The sequence below is a fragment of the Salvelinus sp. IW2-2015 genome, linkage group LG26 (genome assembly GCF_002910315.2).
Source record: "Salvelinus sp. IW2-2015 linkage group LG26, ASM291031v2, whole genome shotgun sequence".
Taxonomy (NCBI): domain Eukaryota; kingdom Metazoa; phylum Chordata; class Actinopteri; order Salmoniformes; family Salmonidae; genus Salvelinus; species Salvelinus sp. IW2-2015.
Window position 1 is genome coordinate 3593352 of NC_036866.1, and position 20877 is coordinate 3614228.

Below are 20877 nucleotides of genomic sequence, written 5' to 3' on the forward strand. Positions count from 1 at the left end.
ATGGAGATCTTAGGCTTGTGTGAGGCTGCTCACCCATGGAAAACAATTTCATGAAGCTCCTGACGAACAGTTATTGTACTGATGTTGCTTCCAGAGGCAGTTTGGAACTCGGTAGTGAGTGTTGGAACCGAGGACAGGTGATTTTTGCACGCTATGAGCTTCAGCACTCGGCGGTCCCATTCTGTGAGTTTGTGTGGCCTACCACTTCGCAGCTGAGCTATTGTTGCTCCTAGACGTTTCCACTTCACAATAACAGCATTTACAGTTGACCAGGGCAGCTTTAGCAGGGCAGAAATTTGACCAACTGGAAAGGTGTCGTCCTATGATGGTGCCACGTTGAAAGTCACAGAGCTCTTCAGTAAGGCCATTCCACTGCCAATGTTTGTTTATGGAGATTGCATGGCTTTTGTGCTCGATTTTATACACCTGTTTGCAACAGATGTGGCTGAAATAGCCGAATCCACTATTTTGAAAGGATGTCCACATACCTTTGTATATATACTGTATGTAGTGTCAGCTATATCTGGACAAAAAGTAGCCCTATTATTATAGTAACGCTGTTATCAGACCTCAGGATAAGACCCAGATGCAGACAGCTAGAGTCACAGATGTTTATTGACCCAAACAGGTGGCAGGCAAAAGACAGGTCTAAGGCATGCAGAGGTCCATAATCCAGGGCAGAGTCAAGAAGGTACAGAACAGCAGGCAGGCTCGGGGTCAGGGCAGGCAGAATGGTCAGAACCGGGGAAACTAGGAAACAGAACTTGAGCAAGCAGGGAGATGGGAAAACACGCTGGTAAGACCTGACAAGACGAACTGGCAACAGCCAAATAGAGAACACAGATATAAATACACTGGGGATAATGAGGAAGATGGGCGACACCTGGAGGGGGTTGGAGACAAGCACAAAGACAGGTGAAACGGATCAGGGTGTGACAGCTGTTACCTATAGAATATAAAGTATTGTCTGAAATTATGTATTTATCTTACAAAAACTTGAATCAAATTTGGATACATAGGCCTATGCAGCTTATAAGTAGCCTAGTATGGACTTGAGCGTTTGGGCAAAATATGTCAAATTTATTTCACAATCATAAGGTAGCCCTACGCCTATAGCACAAGCGGTGCAATTTGTAGCCTTCTTCTTCTTCTATGATATCGTGGTGGTCCGCAAACACACGTTTAAAGTGCATGCCACCAACCAATTATGCTATCAATCCTGAGCTGTGTTCAAATACCCATACTAACATACTGTATACTACATAATTAATGAGTAAATACTACATACTATTAGTTAATTTTAGTATACTGTAAACGAACGGGATCCTTTCAGTTGAGCGTACTAGCTCTTTGCCTGTCTACCGGAAGTTGATGCTGTTGCTATGCAACCTCTTGCTAGCTAGTTAGCATAAAAATGACTAGTTAGACATTTTACGACTTCGGGTGTGTTCTTAAATTCAATATGGAGTGCCAGAGTGTGCTCGTAAATTCAGAGCATTGTCAGATTGTCCATTTGTAAATTCAGAGCGTTTCACTCTCCGAGCACACACTGGACGCTCGGGCCGAGGAGTATGGTTGATTTGAGCATTCTGAACTTACAATGGCAGTCAAGCACCCAAGCTAACGTTGGCTAGCTTGCTAGCTACTTCCAGACACAAATGAGACCACACTGACCATTGTACCTGCCCTAGCAGAGCTGGTAAGGCAGTTTTCATGTTATCCAGAGCGTTGGTGACTGTGCTGCTGGCAAAAATTTAAGTACGCTTTTTTGCCGACCTTTACTGACACCAGCCATATTCAACGGGTGTTGAGCACTTGTAAATTCATTATTCTGCGCTCTGGTACACTCAGATGAGAGTGTTCTGAAATCGGAGTAGATCGCCAGAGCGAATTTAAGAAAGCACCCGAATGTCCATTGAGAACGCACACCAACTGTAGCATTTAGCGAAGCTAAGAACGACGGCAATAATCAAGTCAATAAACGTTGCGTAGTTAGTTAGATAGCCTATAGTTAATATACTGGCAAGTTTGATGTATAAGTAGCCAACTTACGTTAGGTAGCTAGATAACATACCGGTACATACTGCTGTAATGATATGCTATGTGGTTCGTAAGGACAGCGTAGCTAACAAATTGTCAGCCAACATAACGTGTAAGGTAACTTATTTGAAAAGTCATTACTTGATTACATTGATCAACATGTTCTTAATATTTGTCATAATTAGTTAAAGGAATGAATTTGTATCTGCTGTTGTTGTACTTCGGCTGCATATTTTCCACCATTTTCTTCAAATCAGAAAACGATGTGAAACCACGCCCATTTCATGGAGAATTGCATTATGGGCCCTAAATTATGGAAATAGTGTCCGCTGAGTGTATATTTCATATTTTGGCGAATTTAGTACGATATCCGGGAACTTTTGGCATACTAACTATATCCATACTATGACCAATAAACGTACTATATACTCAATTCACGCACAAATAGTATGGTTAGTGCTGTTAGTATGAGTATTCGAACATAGCTATGGTCTTCCTAATTCGGCACTACTAAGAAAATACAATTTAAAAACCAAATAAATTCCTACTAGTTTCTACCACACCCGCCCCTCCCCCCAAAACCACTTTAAAAAAAACAATTTGTAGCCTAATCTAGCATTTCAATTTTAAGTTGAACAGAGAATGGTCCTCAGAAAAACAGTGAGGAGGTGTAGCCATTTGTATGGGTGGTTTTATCAATCATGTGTGTGGGACCCCTCGTTTGAGTCAAACCGTTCAGTGCGTGACTGCGCCTACGGTAAATACAGCGATATAATTCTTAAGCAACAGACATACGCAATTGGAAAGAGATGATTGATTACATGTTTATAGAGGATAGCTTTCGCATAAATTAAAATGACTTCCCCCTCCGTTATATTTCCAGCGTCATATCCCTCGCCGCTGGAGGAATGTCGAGACCGAATGATTTAAAAATAGCATCATCTCTCCTCTGACAGCCTTCTCTAGTGACTCCCTTAGCATTGTGGTGCGAGAAGCAGGAATGCGAAGATGGCTGCAGATTTAGGAGAGCTGCTTGTCCCATATATGCCCACCATCAGAGTTCCCAGAACAGGAGACAGGGTTTTCAAGAGCGAATGTGCCTTTTCCTACGATTCTCCCGTAAGTGTCTCCCCGTATTATGGGGTGTTTGTGTGTTCCAAGCTGTCCTTACTCATCCCGTAAAATGCCCTAACACACGTGAATAGCTGCGCAGTTTTGTGGCAGGATCTGGGGCTTCCATTGCCACCATTCTCTTGAGCTTGAGAAAAATAAATAATTAAATGTTGTTTACATCCCGTGGAATGGTATTTCCTTTGTGAAATTGTACTTGTTCACTGTGCGCCTGTCTACTGTTTTGTCAATATAATTAATGACACCTACGTGGGGTTGGACTGTGTTTTGGTGCTTTACATTATTTTGTGTCCCCTATTCCTGCATTTCAGGCTACACACTGAAGCTGAGTTGTTTCAGTGTGTTTTTTGTTGTTGTATTGAAAGCATGACTCACCAGCCACATGTAAAATAACTAGAATAATGTTATATTGATATGCGAGCTATTTCTAACGGGGTTTTTTTTGTATTAGAGAAAATAATATCTTAGATTTTTTTTGGGGGGCCGGTATTTTATTTCAGTGTGATTGACTTGCCATCTGCAACAACTTCACGAGACCGATGAACTGAAACGCACGCGCGCTATTACAAACTGTTGGAGTTTGAGGTTACCATGTGTTGGGCTTTTAGGACCAACTATTCACACGTTTTTTTTTGTTGTTGATGAGAAAACATATTTTATAAGCTATAATTGCTCAACTGAAACCATTTTAAAGGTGAGTGACTCAGCTGTCTGGAGTTCATCATGTCAGACTGAAGACTGACAAGTTGGTTATTTTTATCCCAGCGCGGTTGAAGATCGTGTGTAACTCAGCGTTTCAAAGTTTCATCAGGGCCTATTGGCCTACTCCGAATTGCAGATTTTGGTTAGTATAGAGGGTTATTTGTGTGATATTTTTGTTAAACCTCCGTCGTTAAGTGTAGGAAAGAGGATCCTGTAGGCCTGTGCCTCGAAGGTGGTTGAGTGTCAGTTGATCAAGGCATAAGTTACACGAACACGTGAAATTACTTTGATACTCTGTGGCAGCTTCTGTTTGAATGGTGGTAGGCAATTACAGTTAAACTATTTGCAGTCTACAAAAGCCGTACTGGAGTTACACTGTTTCAAACATGAACCCATATTGTAGACATATTTCAGAAAATAACGTCCTAAATGCAAGACCATGTCTGCTTTAGCCTACATGAAAATCACATGATAGAATCCACCTGCCACAAGTGTGTGTGTCACTGGCAATGACATTTTATTGGCACAACCCTGCTGACAAATCCCAAAATACTGCAATTCCAATATCCTGGAAACTGTGACATCCTTTGTGCAGTCCTCTATTGACCCCAAACGTCTTTACACCTTGGGGAAAAACAATCATAATATAGAATGCACTCAATATAGAATGCAGTCAAAACGGAGAAAATTGCAATTTCAATGTACTGCCCTGTATCTCATTTATTCATGAGTTCTATCTGGTGAGTTACGATTAGAGACTCAAAGTAAGCACCCAGTAGGAACCCAAACATTGGTATTTTCGTGTGTGTGGGGGGATGCTTATCTGAAGTTCAGATTGTTAAATCACCTCACTTGACTTTGTTATGACAAATACACATCATTGTTCCTTATACATGTGCTACCTCGTGTGTGTGTGTGTGCCTTGCATGTTGTTCACCACATGTTGTTTTTGTTCACAGGAGTCTGAGGGAGGATTGTATGTGTGTATGAACACATTCCTGGGCTTTGGCAGAGAACATGTGGAGAGACATTACCGTAAAACCGGACAGAGTGTTTACATGCTCCTCAAACGGCATGTCAAAGAGGTGAGGGGTCATACCATGTGCTTCTATATTGGTCTACACACCAACAGTGCATAGTGTACGTACATTTGACAAATTATATTATTTAATACTACATGGGACTTACATAGCACTTTTCAACCCAAAGTCGCTTTAAAATAGTATTTTTTCATTAAAAAAAAATGTAACCTTTATTTAACTAGGCAAGTCAGTTAAGAACAAATTCTTATTTACAATGACTGCCAAACCCGGACGACGCTGGGCCGCCCTATGGGACTCAATCACGGCCAGATGTGATACAGCCTGGATTCAAACCAAGGTCTGTAGTGATTTCTCTTGCACTGAGATGCAGTGCCTTCGACCGCTGCGCCACTCGGTAGCCCAATAGTAGAAACTAAACAAAACACAGAGATCCAAAGCAAGACAACACTACATTAATAGCAGGAAGAAACAAAAACATGGRAAAAAAAACCGAAAGGGAGGGGCTAAAAGAATGGAAAGGACTGTGATGTGTCAGTGTATGAGTGAGCGAGCGGTTTTGTGTGTGCGGGAGAGAGTGTGTGAGGGGGGGGCGGGCTTCAAGGGATACTTCAGGAGTCTGATGAACTCGTGCATACCATTTGTATGTCTCTGTGTGCAGTTTGAAGGAAGTTGCTAACTAGCGCTAGTGCAATTTCTAACTAGCGTTATTGCAATGGCTTAAAGTCTATGGGTATCTGCTTTCAGTCACTGTGCTAACGGTAGTTAGCATTGGCTCGCAAAATGAGCTCTAACTTCCTTCATACTGGACACCGAGACATAAAACTGGTATCTACGTGTTCATCTGACTCCATTGCCAAAATCCCAAAGTATCCCTTTAAGGCTAGGCAATGGTGAAGAGCTGGGGCTTTTGGAGGGACTTAAAGATGGTGATGGACTCGGTCCATCACCATCTTGTGATGGACCGGCTGGAGGGAGGGAGATTCAGAGCTTTGGACTCAGTCACAGGTGGCTGGAGGGAGGGAGTTTCAGAGCTTTGGACTCAGTCACAGGTGGCTGGAGGGAGGGAGTTCCAGAGCTTTGGTGCAACCCTGGAGAAGGCCCTGTCACAAAAGCTCTGGAGCTTGGACCTAGAATGAGACGGTAATAATATTGTTGTGCCATGTTTATTTGTTCTGTTTGTGTGAACGATTTTCCCCTCTTTTCCCTGATTGTTAGTTTTATCGAATCAGTGATATATTGTTATTAGTTGCAAGTACATTAGACTTTGTGTGTTCAATTTTGGCACAAAACATTGAAGGAAAATATATTTTGAGCTGATAAGAGGCTGGCTTGTTTCAACTTCATATTCATCATTTCTAGCACCACATCAACATCAACTTGTGAGAACTGTGCATTTCTATGTTTTGGAGACAAAAAGTTTTTCAGATGACATCATCCGGAAACGCTATTGATATTTTCTGGTACTTTACCAAGCAATGCCTGCTCATAGTTGGTTAAAATCACATTATGCACAGAAGATAATTGTATTTCTTTATTATTTATGCACACCAGGTTATTTTATCCCATTGAGACTAAGGTTTCTTTCACAAGGGAGCACTGCATACACATAATTTACAAAATACTAATATACAAAAATTACAAATACAGTACCAGTCAAAGATTTGGTCACACCTACTCATTGAAGTGTTTTTCTTTGATTTTACTATTTTCTACATTGTAGGATAGTAGTGAAGACATTAAAACTATGAAATAACGCATATGTAGTAACCAAAAAAGTGTTAAACAAACCAAAATATATTTTACATTTGAGATTATTTTTTAGCCTTGATGACAGCTTTGCACACTCTTGGCATTCTCTCAACCAGCTTCATGAGGAATGCTTCATGAGGAATACAGTCTTGAAGGAGATCCCACATATGCTGAGCATTTGTTGGCTGCTTTTCCTTCACTCTCAGTCCAACTCATCCCAAACCATCTCAGTTGGGTTGAGGTCGGGTGATTGTGGAGGCCAGGTCATCTGATGCAGCACTCCATCACTCTCCTTCTTGGACAAATAGCCCTTACACAGCCTGGAGGTGTGTTTTGGGTCATTGTCCTGTTGGAAAAACAAATGATAGTCCCACTAAGTGCAAACCAGATGGGATGGCGTATTGCTGCAGAATGCTGTGGTAGCCATGCTGGTTAAGTGTGCCTTGAATTCTACATAAATCACCAACAGTGTCACCAGCAAAACACCCCCACACATCACACCTCCTCCTCCATGCTTCACAGTGGGAACCACACATGCAGAGATCATCCCTTCACCTACTCTGCGTCTCACAATAAAAAATAATAATGAAATATCACATTTACATAAGTATTCAGACCCTTTACTCAGTACTTTGTTGAAGCACCATGGGCAACAATTACAGCATCAAGTCTTCTTGGGTACGACGCTACAAGTTTTGGCGCACCTGTATTTGGGGAGTTCGTCCCATTCTCTGCAGATCCTCTCAAGCTCTGTCAGGTTAGATGGGGAGCGTTGCTGCACAGCTTTTTCAGGTCTCTCAGAGATGTTCGATCGGTTTCAGGTCCGGGCTCTGGCTGGGCCATTCAAGGACATTCAGAGACTTGTCCCGAAGCCACTCCTACGTTGTCTTGGCTGTGTGCTTAGGGTTGTTGTCCTGTTGGAAGGTGAACCTTCGTCCCAGTTGGAGGTCCTGAGCGCTCTGGAGCAGGTTTTCATCAAGGATCTCTCTTTACATTGCTCCGTTCAACTTTGCCTCGATCCTGACTAGTCTCCCAGTCCCTGCCGCTGGAAAACATCCCCACAGCATGATGCTGCCACCACCATGCTTCACCGTAGGGATGGGGCCAGGTTTCCTCCAGACATGACACTTGGCATTCAGGCCAGAGTTCAATCTTGTTTCTCATGGTCCGACAGTCCTTTAGGTGCCTTTTGGCAAACTCTTCACGAACTGTCATGTGCCTTTTACTGAGGAGTGTCTTCCGTCTGGCCACTACCATAAAGGCCTGATTGGTGGTGCTGCAGAGAAGGTTGTCCTTCTGGAAGGTTTTCCCATCTCCACAGAGGAACTCTGAAGCTCTGTCAGAGTGACCATTGGGTTCTTTGTCACCTCCCTGACCATGGCCCTTCTCCCTCGATTGCTCAGTTTGGCCGGGCGTCCAGCTCTAGGAAGAGTCTTGGTGGTTATAAACTTCATCCATTTAAGAATGATGGAGGCCACTGTGTTCTTGGGGACCTTCGATAATGCAGACATTTTTTGTTGCTACCCTTCCCCAGATCTGTGCCTTGACACAATCCTGTCTCGGAGCTCTACGGACAATTCCTTCAACCTCATGGCTTGGTTTTTGCTCTGACGTGCTCTGCCGCCTGTGGGACCTTATATAGACACTATGCATTTCCAAATCATGTCCAATCAATTGAATTTACCACAGGTGGACTCCAATCAAGTTGTAGAGACATCTCAAGGATGATCAATGGAAACAGGATGAACCTGAGCTCAATTTCAATTTTTATTATAAAAAATAAAAAGTCTAAATTTGTTTTTGTTTTGTCATTATGGGGTATTGTGTGTAGGTTGCTGAGGAATTTTTATTTATTTAATCTATTTTAGAATAAGACTGCAACGTAACAAAATGTGGAAAAGTCAAGTGGTCTGAATACTTTCCGAAGGTACTGTATGTTGATTTTGCAGTAGTGCTGGAGAGCATGAATACAAAGTAGAATTTTTTTTAAATTTCCCTTTAACTAATGGTTTCTGTTCACTAATTCATTTGGAAGTTCCCTAACTTCAGATTTGTTTTGGTTCAACCATTTGTTTGGTGGTATGGCACTGTAACCAAAACATTTATGGTGAAAATTAAATTTTGTCAGTGATGGATCGTCAAATCAAATCAATGTTTATTCGTCATGTGCACAGCATACAGGGATTTCAGTGAATAATCTTTGAGTCATCTGCACTTTGCATAGGCCTATACCGTAGTAATAAGTTAGAATTGCACAGTTGGGTTGGGAATAGGAAGACCTCAAGCCTGCACTCTAGGATGCATTATTCAAATCATATTATTGTAATACTACAGATAGATTTACATCACATCCTGACACAAAAGCTTCAAAATAGGTAGCAACCTGTTTATTATTTATATATTATCACTTATCATACCGTCATGGCCACCTAATCATCCTCAGCTTACAATTGGCTCACTCATCCCTCTTCTCCTATTATTCTACAGGTCGTTGCTGTAAATGAGAATGTGTTCTTAGTCAACTTACCTGGTAAAATAAGGGTAAAATAAAATATAAATAAAAAATTAAATATCACTCACTTGCCCTGACAAATGGATCTAGCCAAGTAGATCTTCCCTACGTCTCCCAGCAACATAACAATCCAGATCAGAATGCTGTTTTCTGTTCTGTTTACAATCGAGTAAGGAAACTGCATGTTCAGTTTAAAATAAAAATTAAAACAACCTTAGCTGCCACCGTTTCCGTTCGGTCAAAATTGACCCCCAGATAAGTGCATCTATTTTCATGCCTGGATCTGTCCAGAAACAGCTGTCCTCATTCCACCGGCTCCTGTTTCTGTTGTTTTCCCATGATGCTAGTTAGTCCCAGAGTTCATTCTTCGTGTCTGTTCGATGTGTTGATGGGAGTCGGTCTGAACTCGATTTGGATCAGATGGATCCAGTCAGTTCACAGTGAATGGTCTTGTAACCCTAGCTAGCAATTTGACATATTCACAGTCTACTGACTCTACTCTATGGAGTGTATTAAGGACATGGTTCCGGTATTTATTCATATACTGTTATATTTGACGTTTTGTCAGCCAGCACTAACTAGGCTGTCGTATTAGTGTTGGGAAAAAAATGACTGTAAATATATCAAAACTGTTTTAGTAGTATATAGGTAACCATTTTGTATTTTAGAAAACTATAGTAGTTTCATGGCTTGCTACCGCTGTCTTTGAGAATAGGCCATTTTTAAGAGATATATTTGCTTGATATATATATAGCTTTATACGACATATTTTGCTCCGTTAATAACCTTTCTACCTGTTAACTTGTTTCCCACAGAAAGCCACAGGTTCCGCAGGAGGCGCCATCTCCAGAAGAAGAAATGGCAGAGTGTTCCTGGGTAAGTCTGATATTGTCCTGAAAATATCGTCAAGGGGAGTTCCCCTTAAACTCAGTCTCCTTATGGGTTATTTACAGTACAGTCACATTTCTCTCAGTAGTCTGTTTGTCAGCCCATCTTGAAGAGAAGGACAAGACTCTCCCATCCTTTACTATAGGCCGACATATCCCCCTTTCTAATGCGATTATTAGGGGAAATTGTCTGTCATCGTGTCATGCTGTTATTGTTTTTATTTGGTTATATGGTGGTTGCCCTACACTGGCCATACATTCTCTGGCCTAAAGTGACATATTCCCATGTCCAGAGCCCGAGGCCTGGCCCCCCCATTCCTTTCCTGCCAGGCACCTCTAAATTTAGCTAATTTATTCGTATATGCAGTTAGTAACCATTCTAAATCCAAAGTGCCACATGCCCGGCTTGGTCTACTCTCCTCCTACACGGGGGTTGGTTTACAGTGGGCCGCACCTGCCTGTCGCTCGGCTGTCCTCAGCTGTTGTGCCCCGTCAACTCCCCCGGCCATCGGCCACAATGATACGGGTAAGGGAAGGCCAGGTGGTGGATTCTCCTCTCGCGCTAGTGTTATTTAAATAATCAACGCTCGCTAGTTACCTCCCCTGTTTATCTGCCCCTGTAACATTCCCTTACCCTCCRTTCCCTTATCTCCCATTATCCACTAAAGCTGTGTAGCCGGCCACTTCAGTACCCTGCCTCGGTGTAGCCAGAAGCACCAGGCTACAAGCTTCACTCTCCCATTATTGGACATGCTGGATTGTTGTCTTTTCACTCTGCAGGCCTGGACACAGAGGTTCTTCCAGCCTGATGTGAACTGTATCCTCCCTTCCTCCCTCCTTTCCAATCTCCTCTCCACTTTGATGGCCATTGGAACCCAAGCTAAAGCTCAATGTTGCTTTGGCATTTCCATACCAGCCAGCAGCCCACACGTCATCATGTAACTAGAGGCTTCTTAACAAAAGCCATAGAGGAGAGAGGACTAGGGTTGAAAAAGAGGGGACCAATGTACGCAGTAACATTTTCTGGCTACTTACTATATGACTCAACGATTCGTCATCAATTCTTTTAACGTAACATTATCTGGCTACTTACTATATGACTCAACGATTCGTCATCAATTCTTTTAACGTAACATTATCTGGCTACTTACTACATGACTCAACGATTCGTCATCAATTCTTTTAACGTAACATTATCTGGCTGCTTACTACATGACTTAAAAATTTGTCATGAATTATTTTAATGTTCTGGACATCATAGAAACAATAGGGGACACAATTAATTTGACTCAAGGTTCTACAAGCGCTGTCTGAAGTCCCAAATGCATGTCAAACATGTTTTGACTTGTCGTCAATTATGCCTTGATGAGTTTTCTATTACATTCTTGACATTCTATTGTGAAATTGTTAAACGAGGACTTTGCATCCTACTACTCTCAGTAGAACTCAACAGTTCATCATAGAGAGGTCCAGAGCACACCGTCTTTCTTACCAATGTACTCTTTAGTTGGGATTTTAACATACAGTAGTATTCACCTTACCCTAGACCTCATTAAACAATTGGATCTTTTGACACTTGTTGACAAGGGATATTTATATTACATTTGACCTCTGTTCTGCAGCTGTGACTTCTAACCCTAAACCTCAAGTCTGGGTTAACCTCACTGGATGTATACTGTATCTTATCAAGCCAGCTAACATGGAAGCTCAAATATTCAAGAAATACATACACACCCCATTTATTATTGGATAACGCACCTTTCAATTACCTTCTAACAAATCACACGATCTCAGAAATGCATTAGATAACCTGAAACAACTACCATATTCTAATTGGTTGCTTTTCCAGAATTGATGTGAGTATTTGATTCTGTCATCTCACTTTTTTCCTATCTAGCCAAGACAAATGCTCAGTGAAAGGCCAATCAAGTGTATGAATCATCAGTCACTGTTTCATGGAAACTGAATGTTGACGTCTGCTTCCTCTCTCTCAGATTTAGAACTAAACCGTGATTTTAACGGGGATGAGTATGAGTGTGAAGACGAGGCCAAGCTCGTCATATTCCCAGACCACTTCGAGATCCCCTTACCAAATATTGAGGAGTTGCCTGCACTGGTCAGTGAGTGTGTACCCATGCCCTCTGTGTGCCATGCATGCTGAATGGAAACAGTGGATCACGTACCGCCCTTCTCGCCATTTGCCTTTTCCAGTGCAGTGCTTCCTTATCCTGTTTTTAGTTGTTGTATGCCATAGGTGTCCTGTGCTTCTATTTTTTTTTGGKGGGGGGGKGGGGTGGCATCCTGTGTTAATGGTTTGTTAATCGCAGGGTCTAATTGTTGTGAAAGCCTTTGTGTGCATGTGTACCACTGGTTGTGTTAATCATATGCCGATGTACATCTATTATAATGGGCAGGACAGTAGCTTAGTAGTAGTAGTAGTGACATCACAGTCTGATCTGATTATTCTAACCAATGACCAGTCATCTTTTATTTCCATACATATCCTCCTACTTTGAAGGGGTAAGTGTGGTAAGCTATAGTCTAGACGATACTATCAGCCAATCAGGGCTGTGTATGTAAATATATGTACATTTGTATTGATACGCCCACATGATCAGACCGAGCATTTCAATGGCAAAAGGAGGCTCGGGGTTATGTTAATAAATTATTTTTATGAAATAAACGCACAGCCTGAGTTATTAGACATATAGTGATGATTTAAAATAAAAAGACTGCATGGGGGCTTTAAAAGTTACATTATTTGGTGTTATTACCTTATCCTCTGTTACAGGCTTACTCTGCTATCGGTGCTAGTAAAATAGACAAATCAGTGAGGAACTACAGTGATACTCTATTATATAATTATCTTAGTTTCAGGAACATATTTATTGTCTCTTTTCCTCACTGATCTACCTGGAATCAGGTTATCTATCCTCCTGTATGCACCACAGTCCTAGACCTGTTACCATAGCTACCCCCAGAAAAATCACAATGGAAAAAAATATATATTAAGGAAATTGAAAAAAGATTTTTCTCACAAAAGTAGTGCACTGGGCCATTAATAGTCCTGTAATAGGGGACAGATAGAGCCGTCTCCAACACAAACAGAAATGTCCCCCCCCCCCCATCAACAAAAACATTCTCGGCACCCCCAAACTACTACTAGTCTTATGTCAGTGAAACACATCTCCTCAATCAGTAGGTCTAATGGCTCCTGTGTGTCCTGTGACTCCCAGGTGACAATAGCCTGTGATGCCGTGCTCAACGCTGCGTCAGCCTACAAAAAGCAGGAGTCTGACTCCTGGGACGAGGAGATCCAGGTGTCCAAACATGCCAGGAGTCTCCGACAGCAGGACAACGGAGTGAGAATCCCACCCAGGTAACAGCCCACTGATTGGACTGACAAGAGTTACGCAATGATTTAGGAAACACCAATATTGTGGACATTGGCTTCAGAACACCTGCCGTCTCTGTCAACCTCTAGAGAATATGTATGTCTACAGTGTCATATCATTTTGTGTTACTTCTGCTCTTGTGTTGCTGCTAGTTTGTGGGTCCTCCTGTGTTTCTTGTATGGTTTCGGTGGTTGTTCTGGATTACTTAAGCTACTTGTGTGTCCCTCCACCTTACTTGTCGGTGTCACGCCCTGACCGTAGAGATCCCTGTTTATTCTCTATATTTTGGTTAGATCAGGGTGTGACTAGGGTGGGTACTCTAGTTTTTGTATATCTATGTTTTCTTTTTCTTTGTTGGCCTAGTATGGTTCCCAATCAGAGGCTCTATCGTTGTCTCTGATTGGGGATCATACTTAGGCAGCCCTTTTTCCCACCTTCAGTTGTGGGATCTTGTCTTTGTTTGGTGGCATGTATTTTGCACGACGAAGCTTTTGGTTCGTTGTGTTGTTTATTGTTGTTTTTTTTCAATTTATTTATTTTTTCCACATTTAAATAAAGTATGATGAACCCAAATCACGCTGCGCCTTGGTCTACCCTTAATGACGAACGTTACAGTCGGATTCTGATCCCATATTAAGGAATCTCTCCTTTACCATGGTCGATTGGTATATTCCCGTGGACAGACACACAAAATAACCCCAAGCAGACAATAATCACAGATGGACACTAAATACAACCCCAAGCAGACAACAATCACAGATAGACACTAAAAATAACCCCAAGCAGACAACAATCACAGACAGACACTAAATATAACCCCAAGCAGACAACAATCACAGATAGACACCTATGTGCAGCTGCATCACTCGGAGGTGCACAAAACATGATTGGACACACCAGAGCAACTCACCAGCTATTTTCTTAAGTGTCTGAAACCAAGTTACTCTGTAATGTGTCTTAGGTATCTGAAGCCAAGTTACTCTAACGTTACAGAGGCTTCTGTGTAACATGGAGGTTACTCTTATTATTTACATGTAGCGTTAAGAAGCACTAGCGTTAAGGAGCACTAGCGTTAAGAAGCACTAGCGTTAAGAAGCACTAGCGTTAAGAAGCACGAGCGTTAAGGAGTGTTTTATAATGAGAAACAGTAACACAAAAGTCTGTCTTACTCTGTTCATTGAACATAATTCATGTCAATCAATTAACTCCAATGAGAGAGAATGCTTTTTGGCCATTCTTGACATATTTTGTCCTTCAAGAGAAACGACACTGAACAAATGTAATAAGAGCTAATCTATTTATCAACATGTGATATGACTCTGTGAATGTTTATCAACATGTGATATGACCCTGTGAATGTTTATCAACATGTGATATGACTCTGTGAATGTTTATCACATGTGATAATGACTCTGTGAATGTTTATCAACTTGTGATATGACTCTGTGAATGTTTATCAACATGTGATATGACCCTGTGAATGTTTATCAACATGTGATATGACCCTGTGAATGTTTTCCCCCTGTCCCTTTCTCCTGTCAGTGGTTGGAAATGTCAGAAGTGTGAGATGAGAGAGAACCTGTGGCTGAACCTGACGGACGGAGCGGTGCTTTGTGGGAAGTGGTTCTTCGACGGTGCTGGAGGAAACGGACACGCCCTGGACCACTACAAAGACACCAACTTCCCCCTGGCAGTCAAATTGGACAACATCACCGCAGATGGAGCAGGTCAGTACTCACTTCCTCTGGCAGTCAAACAGGACAACATCAACCCGGCAGATTAGAGCAGGTCAGTTCCCACTTCCTCTGGCAGTCAAACTGGACAACATCACCGCAGATGGAGCAGGTCAGTACCCACTTCCTCTGGCAGTCAAACTGGACAATATCACCGCAGATAGAGCAGGTCAGTTCCCACTTCCTCTGGCAGTCAAACTGGACAACATCACCGCAGATAGAGCAGGTCAGTTCCCACTTCCTCTGGCAGTCAAACTGGACAACATCACTGCAGATGGAGCAGGTCAGTACCCACTTCCTCTGGCAGTCAAACAGGACAACATCACCGCAGATGGAGCAGGTCAGTATCCACTTCCTCTAGCATTCAAACAGGACAACATCACCGCAGATGGAGCAGGTCAGTACCCACTTCCTCTGGCAGTCAAATAGGACAACATCACCGCAGATGGAGCAGGTCAGTACCCACTTCCCTGGCAGTCAAACAGGACATCAGAGCAGGTCAGTGACACATATTGGGCTTCTGTGCTTCTACACCTGCATTACTTGCTGTTTGGGGTTTTAGGCTGGGTTTCTGTACAGCACTTTGTGACAATCCCTGTAAGAAGGGATTTATAAATACATTTGATGAATTGATTGATATTGGGGAAAACATGCAATAATACATTATAAATGCTGATACATTCATCTAACACAATAACGCATTATAACTGGGCTCAACTTTTCCATTGGTAGAAGCATAGAGATCCTATTAAATTCATATTCTATGTATACAAGTATCAACCATCCTATTATATGAAGATGCCTTGGCCCTTGTTTTTTGATGACCAGTAACAACCCCCGTTTCAGATATATATTCATTTGATGAAGAAGAAGCAGTCCTGGACCCTCACATATCCGAACACTTGCAACACTTTGGAATAGACATGCTACAGATGCAGCAGGTAAGTCTCGCCATCGTTGTAGGAAAGATTGAGAAGCTCTCATTTTGTCTGTACTCTACCTGTTTCATAATACGTATCATTTGTGACGCTCAACACACTTTCAAACAGCCACTTCCATTTCACATAGATCAGTGTAAGCCTAGAATAACGTCAACCATGTCAAGATTAATGTGACCCCTTATTTTGAACCTCTACTTCCTCATTTTGTTCCATTGGTTGAAATAGAATGGAACAGAAAATGGCCACCTCAACACAGACAACACAGAGAGCGTTCGGCCTCGGGTCAGCGAGTGGGAGGTGATCCAGGAGTCAGGCATGAAGCTGAAGGCGGTGTATGGCTCAGGTTTCACAGGCATTAAGAACTTGGGTAACAGCTGCTACCTGGGCACCACCATGCAGGTCCTTTTCAGCATCCCAGAGTTCCAGAGGGCGTGAGTATAACTAGCATCTGGGAGGGGCGTGTGTGTGTGTGTGTCTGAGATATAGATAGAGAGGGGGGCCTCCAGAATAGACCAGAGTAAACATACAAAGTCAGGACACTGCGGGGGTCATGTTCAGCCCTCCTACAACAAGACGAATATAGATGCTGATGACGGAAAACTGACTCACTTCACCTRAAGGTGTTATTACGTGGTGATTGCACAACAATACCTACAGTACTGAAAACAGCAGGCTAATACGAGTGGATGACTGTAGTGTTCAATCTCATATTTTCCCTCTTTTACAGTAGCACTGAATGTACTGTCTGGCATCTGTTTTTGAATCTCTAGGTATGTTGGAAATCTACAGAGGATCTATGACTACTCACCTCTTGACCCCACCACGGATTTCAGCACACAAATGTGAGTCAATACACAGTTTGCATAATGTCGCTTATCATCAGTACAGCGTTTTGACCAGGGGTCTGGCCCGCGGGCCCGGKGAGTTTGAGTAAATTATAATGGACCTATACATTTTCAAATAACTGCCCTTCTTCTAGCCCGCTTCTAACCTCTGGCGAACAAAAAAAATCAGCGTGGCCCTCCCACTRAATTTTGAAATCCCGATGTGGCCCTCGAGACAAAATGATCCCCTGGTTTTGTCTCACACCTCCAAACATCTCACCGGTTCACATAATTGCTGACTTGCCGTTAAAAGCCCCTCTATGCCAACTCTGWTTTCTAGCTACACTGTATATACAAAGTWTGTGGACACCCCTTCAAATTAGTCGATTTGGCTATTTCAGCCACACCCGTTGCTGACAGGTGTATAAAATCGAGCACACAGCCATGCAATCTCCATAAACAGACATTGGCAGTAGAATGGCCTTAYTGAAKWGCTCAGTGACTTTCAACGTGGCACCGTCATAGGATGCCAYCTTTCCAACATGTCAGTTTGTCAAATGTCTGCCCTGCTAGAGCTGCCCYGGTCAACTSTAAGTGCTGTTATTGTGAAGTGGAAACATCTAGGAGCAACATCGGCTCAGCCGCRAAGTAGTATACCACACAAGCTCACAGAACGGGACCGCTGAGTGCTGAAACTCGTAGCACGTAAAAATCTAACTGTTTGTCGGGAGCTTCATGAAATGTGTTTTCATGGCCGAGAAGCCGYACACAAGCCTCCTAAGATCACCATACACAATGCCAAGCGTTGGCTGGAGTGGTGTAAAGCTGGCCGCCRTTTTCMTCTGGTGCAGTGGRCACGTGTTCTCTGGAGTGATACTGTAAATCATGCTTCACCATCTGGCAGTCCGACGGACRAATCTGGGTTTGGCGGATGCCAGGAGAACYCTACCTGCCCCAATGCATATTGRCAACTGTAAAGTTTGGTGGAATAATGGTATTTTTGGGGTGTTTCATGGTTCAGGCTAGGTCCCTTAGTTCCAGTGAAGGGAAGTCTTAATGCTACTGCGTTAACGTGATCGTGTTAATGACCTTCCCCATGTTAATCTGATGCAGATCGTCTCATAAATCAGGAAGTTGTTTACCACTGGTGTTGCCCAATCGATTTTGTTCTTAGCAGCTGTTAGTAGTTAGAGTAGCCGTTACACTGCAAGCATGTGTAATATAGGTCATGTGTGTTTTGGTTGGTCAATAATTGTATTGCTTTCCTTTTGTGTGTATTGATGGTGGAGACGGTGTTGGCAAAGAGCTTTTGTTCTTAGCCAAGTTTTAACAGCTATTACAATGCTTTCTTGTGCATTAGGACAGGCACAATGGGTTAGCCAAGTTTGTCACTAGTTACATTGGTGTTCTTTTGTTTTTGTTTGTCCTCCAGGGCTAAACTGGGCCACGGACTTCTCTCAGGCCTGTACTCCAAACCACCAATGAAATCCGAGCTCATTGAACAGGTGATGAGAGAAGAATACAAGGTATTAGACTGGGCATGTCCAGCTCCTTATCTGGGAAAAATTACAAACTGGCAACTTGGGAGATCAGAACGTATTTGTTTTTGTGTTGCCAGATAAGCAGGGGAAAGAGCTGTGGACAAGTACTTTTCTGTACTGTTCTTCTCCATTCATTATTCAGCTGCTAGATTTTCATCTAGTAATGCAAGTGTAATATAATGAGGAGTCTGCATTCAGGTTAGGGCCAGGTTTGGACACACCCAGACAGCTGCGTGGAACACCGTTGCCTGGAGAATGGGGAAGGGAGGGGTGGGGAGGGGACTTGTAGAAATATGAATTCTCTGTGGCAATATTCATTTTTGCTCATATTTTGAGTACCATGTAGTYTTGACATTTAAAGGGGTGTGTTGCATGTCTTCAATATCATAACCCAATATTTTTTCCCAAATTATTTTTGGGTTGTAACTCTTAGCAGTATAACTACTTCCATTAACGTGGACATTGTATTTTCTATTTATTGTATAAACTGAAGCGAACGTTTTGAGATTTGATTGTCTTAGATGCCCCATACATGCTGCAATAACAACCCAATTTTGTTACAAAGTATTGTCTATTCATGYAGCAAATGTAGTGCCATTTTGGCATTATTCACTGCAYAGATATCTATCTGCTGCATATCAMCTTGTCTTGCATGAGCAGTGGGAATTGTTGCTAATCCAATCTGTACGATACAGTCCTGAATCCTGAAGTATTTAGTATACAGATTACAGACATACAGGGACTACACTACAGCACCAACTGTTGTGTGGTGTATGATTCATCTAAACACTGCCATGTAAAGACCCTCTGGATTTCCTGCAGATTGCATGTTTGTTTTGTGGGTAAAGGATCTGGAGAGTTACTGCCAGTATGCATGTTTGTTTTGTGGGTAAAGATCTGGAGAGTTACTGCCAGTATGCATGTTTGTTTTGTGGGTAAGGATCTGGAGAGTTACTCCAGTAGCATGTTTGTTTGTGGGTAAAGGATCTGGAGAGTTACTGCCAGTATGCATGTTGTTTTGTGGGTAAAGATCTGGAGAGTACTCCAGTATGCATGTTTGTTTTGTGGGTAAAGGATCTGGAGAGTTACTGCCAGTATGCATGTTGTTTTGTGGGTTAAGGATCTGGAGAGTTACTTGCCAGTATGCATGTTTGTTTGTGGGTTAAGGATCTGGAGAGTTACTGCCAGTATGCATGTTTGTTGTGGGTAAAGGATGGAGAGTTACTGCCAGTATGCATGTTTGTTTTGTGGGTAAAGGATCTGGAGAGTTCCAGTATGCATGTTTGTTTTGTGGGTAAAGGATCTGGAGAGTTACTGCCAATGCATGTTTGTTTTGTGGGTAAGGATCTGGAGAGTTACTGCCAGTATGCATGTTTGTTTTTGTGGTAAAGGATCTTGAGAGTTACTCCAGTATGCATGTTTGTTTTGTGGGTAAAGGATCTGGAGAGTTACTTGCCAGTATGCATGTTTTTTGTGGGTAAAGGATCTGGAGAGTTACTGCCAGTATGCATGTTTGTTTTGGGTGTAAAGGATCTGGAGAGTTACCCAGTATGCATGTTTGTTTTGTGGGTAAAGGATCTGGAGAGTTACTGCCAGTATGCATGTTTGTTTTGTGGTTAAGGATCTGGAGAGTTACTCCAGTATGCATGTTTTTTGTGGGTAAAGGATCTGGAGAGTTACTGCCAGTATGCATGTTTGTTTTGTGGGTAAAGGATCTGGAGAGTTACTCCAGTATGCATGTTTGTTTTGTGGGTAAAGGATCTGGAGAGTTACTCCAGTATGCATGTTTGTTTTGTGGGTAAAGGATCTGGAGAGTTACTGCCAGTATGCATGTTTGTTTTGTGGGGAAAGGATCTGGAGAGTTACTGCCAGTATGCATGTTTGTTTTGTGGGTAAAGGATCTGGAGAGTTACTGCCAGTATGCATGTTTGTTTTGTGGGTAAAGGATCTGGGGAGTTACTGCCAGTATGCATGTTTGTTTTGTGGTAAAGGATCTGGAGAGTTACTGCCAGTATGCATGTTTGTTTGTGGGTAAAGGATCTGGAGAGTTACTGCCAGTATGCATGTTTTGTTTGTGGGTAAAGGATCTGGAGAGTTACTGCCAGTTAGCATGGTTGTTGTGGTAAAGGATCTGGAGAGTTACTGCCAGTATGCATGTTTGTTTTGTGGGTAAAGGATCTGGAGAGTTACTGCCAGTATGCATGTTTTTTGTGGGGTAAAGGATCTGGAGAGTTACTCCAGTATGCATGTTTGTTTTGTGGTAAAGGATCTGGAGAGTTACTGCCAGTATGCATGTTTGTTTTGTGGGTAAAGGATCTGGAGAGTTACTGCCAGTATGCATGTTTTTTTGTGGGTAAAGGATCTGGAGAGTTACTCCAG

At 42.4% G+C, this 20877-nt stretch overlaps 1 protein-coding gene across 1 annotated transcript in view; it reads left to right on the top strand.

The window, feature by feature from the left end:
* The first annotated feature begins 2767 nt into the window (after positions 1-2767).
* The window catches only part of usp13 (ubiquitin specific peptidase 13), a 38263-nt gene continuing 20153 nt past the window's right edge, over positions 2768-20877 (top strand). Inside the window, exons 1-10 of the mRNA XM_023971566.2 lie at positions 2768-3159; positions 4833-4958; positions 9993-10053; positions 12059-12180; positions 13301-13443; positions 15002-15186; positions 16039-16133; positions 16359-16564; positions 16904-16975; positions 18390-18483. Of these exons, the coding sequence (XP_023827334.1) occupies positions 3049-3159; positions 4833-4958; positions 9993-10053; positions 12059-12180; positions 13301-13443; positions 15002-15186; positions 16039-16133; positions 16359-16564; positions 16904-16975; positions 18390-18483 (1215 nt within the window). The 5' untranslated portion in view covers positions 2768-3048. The remainder of the gene's footprint in view (positions 3160-4832; positions 4959-9992; positions 10054-12058; positions 12181-13300; positions 13444-15001; positions 15187-16038; positions 16134-16358; positions 16565-16903; positions 16976-18389; positions 18484-20877) is intronic.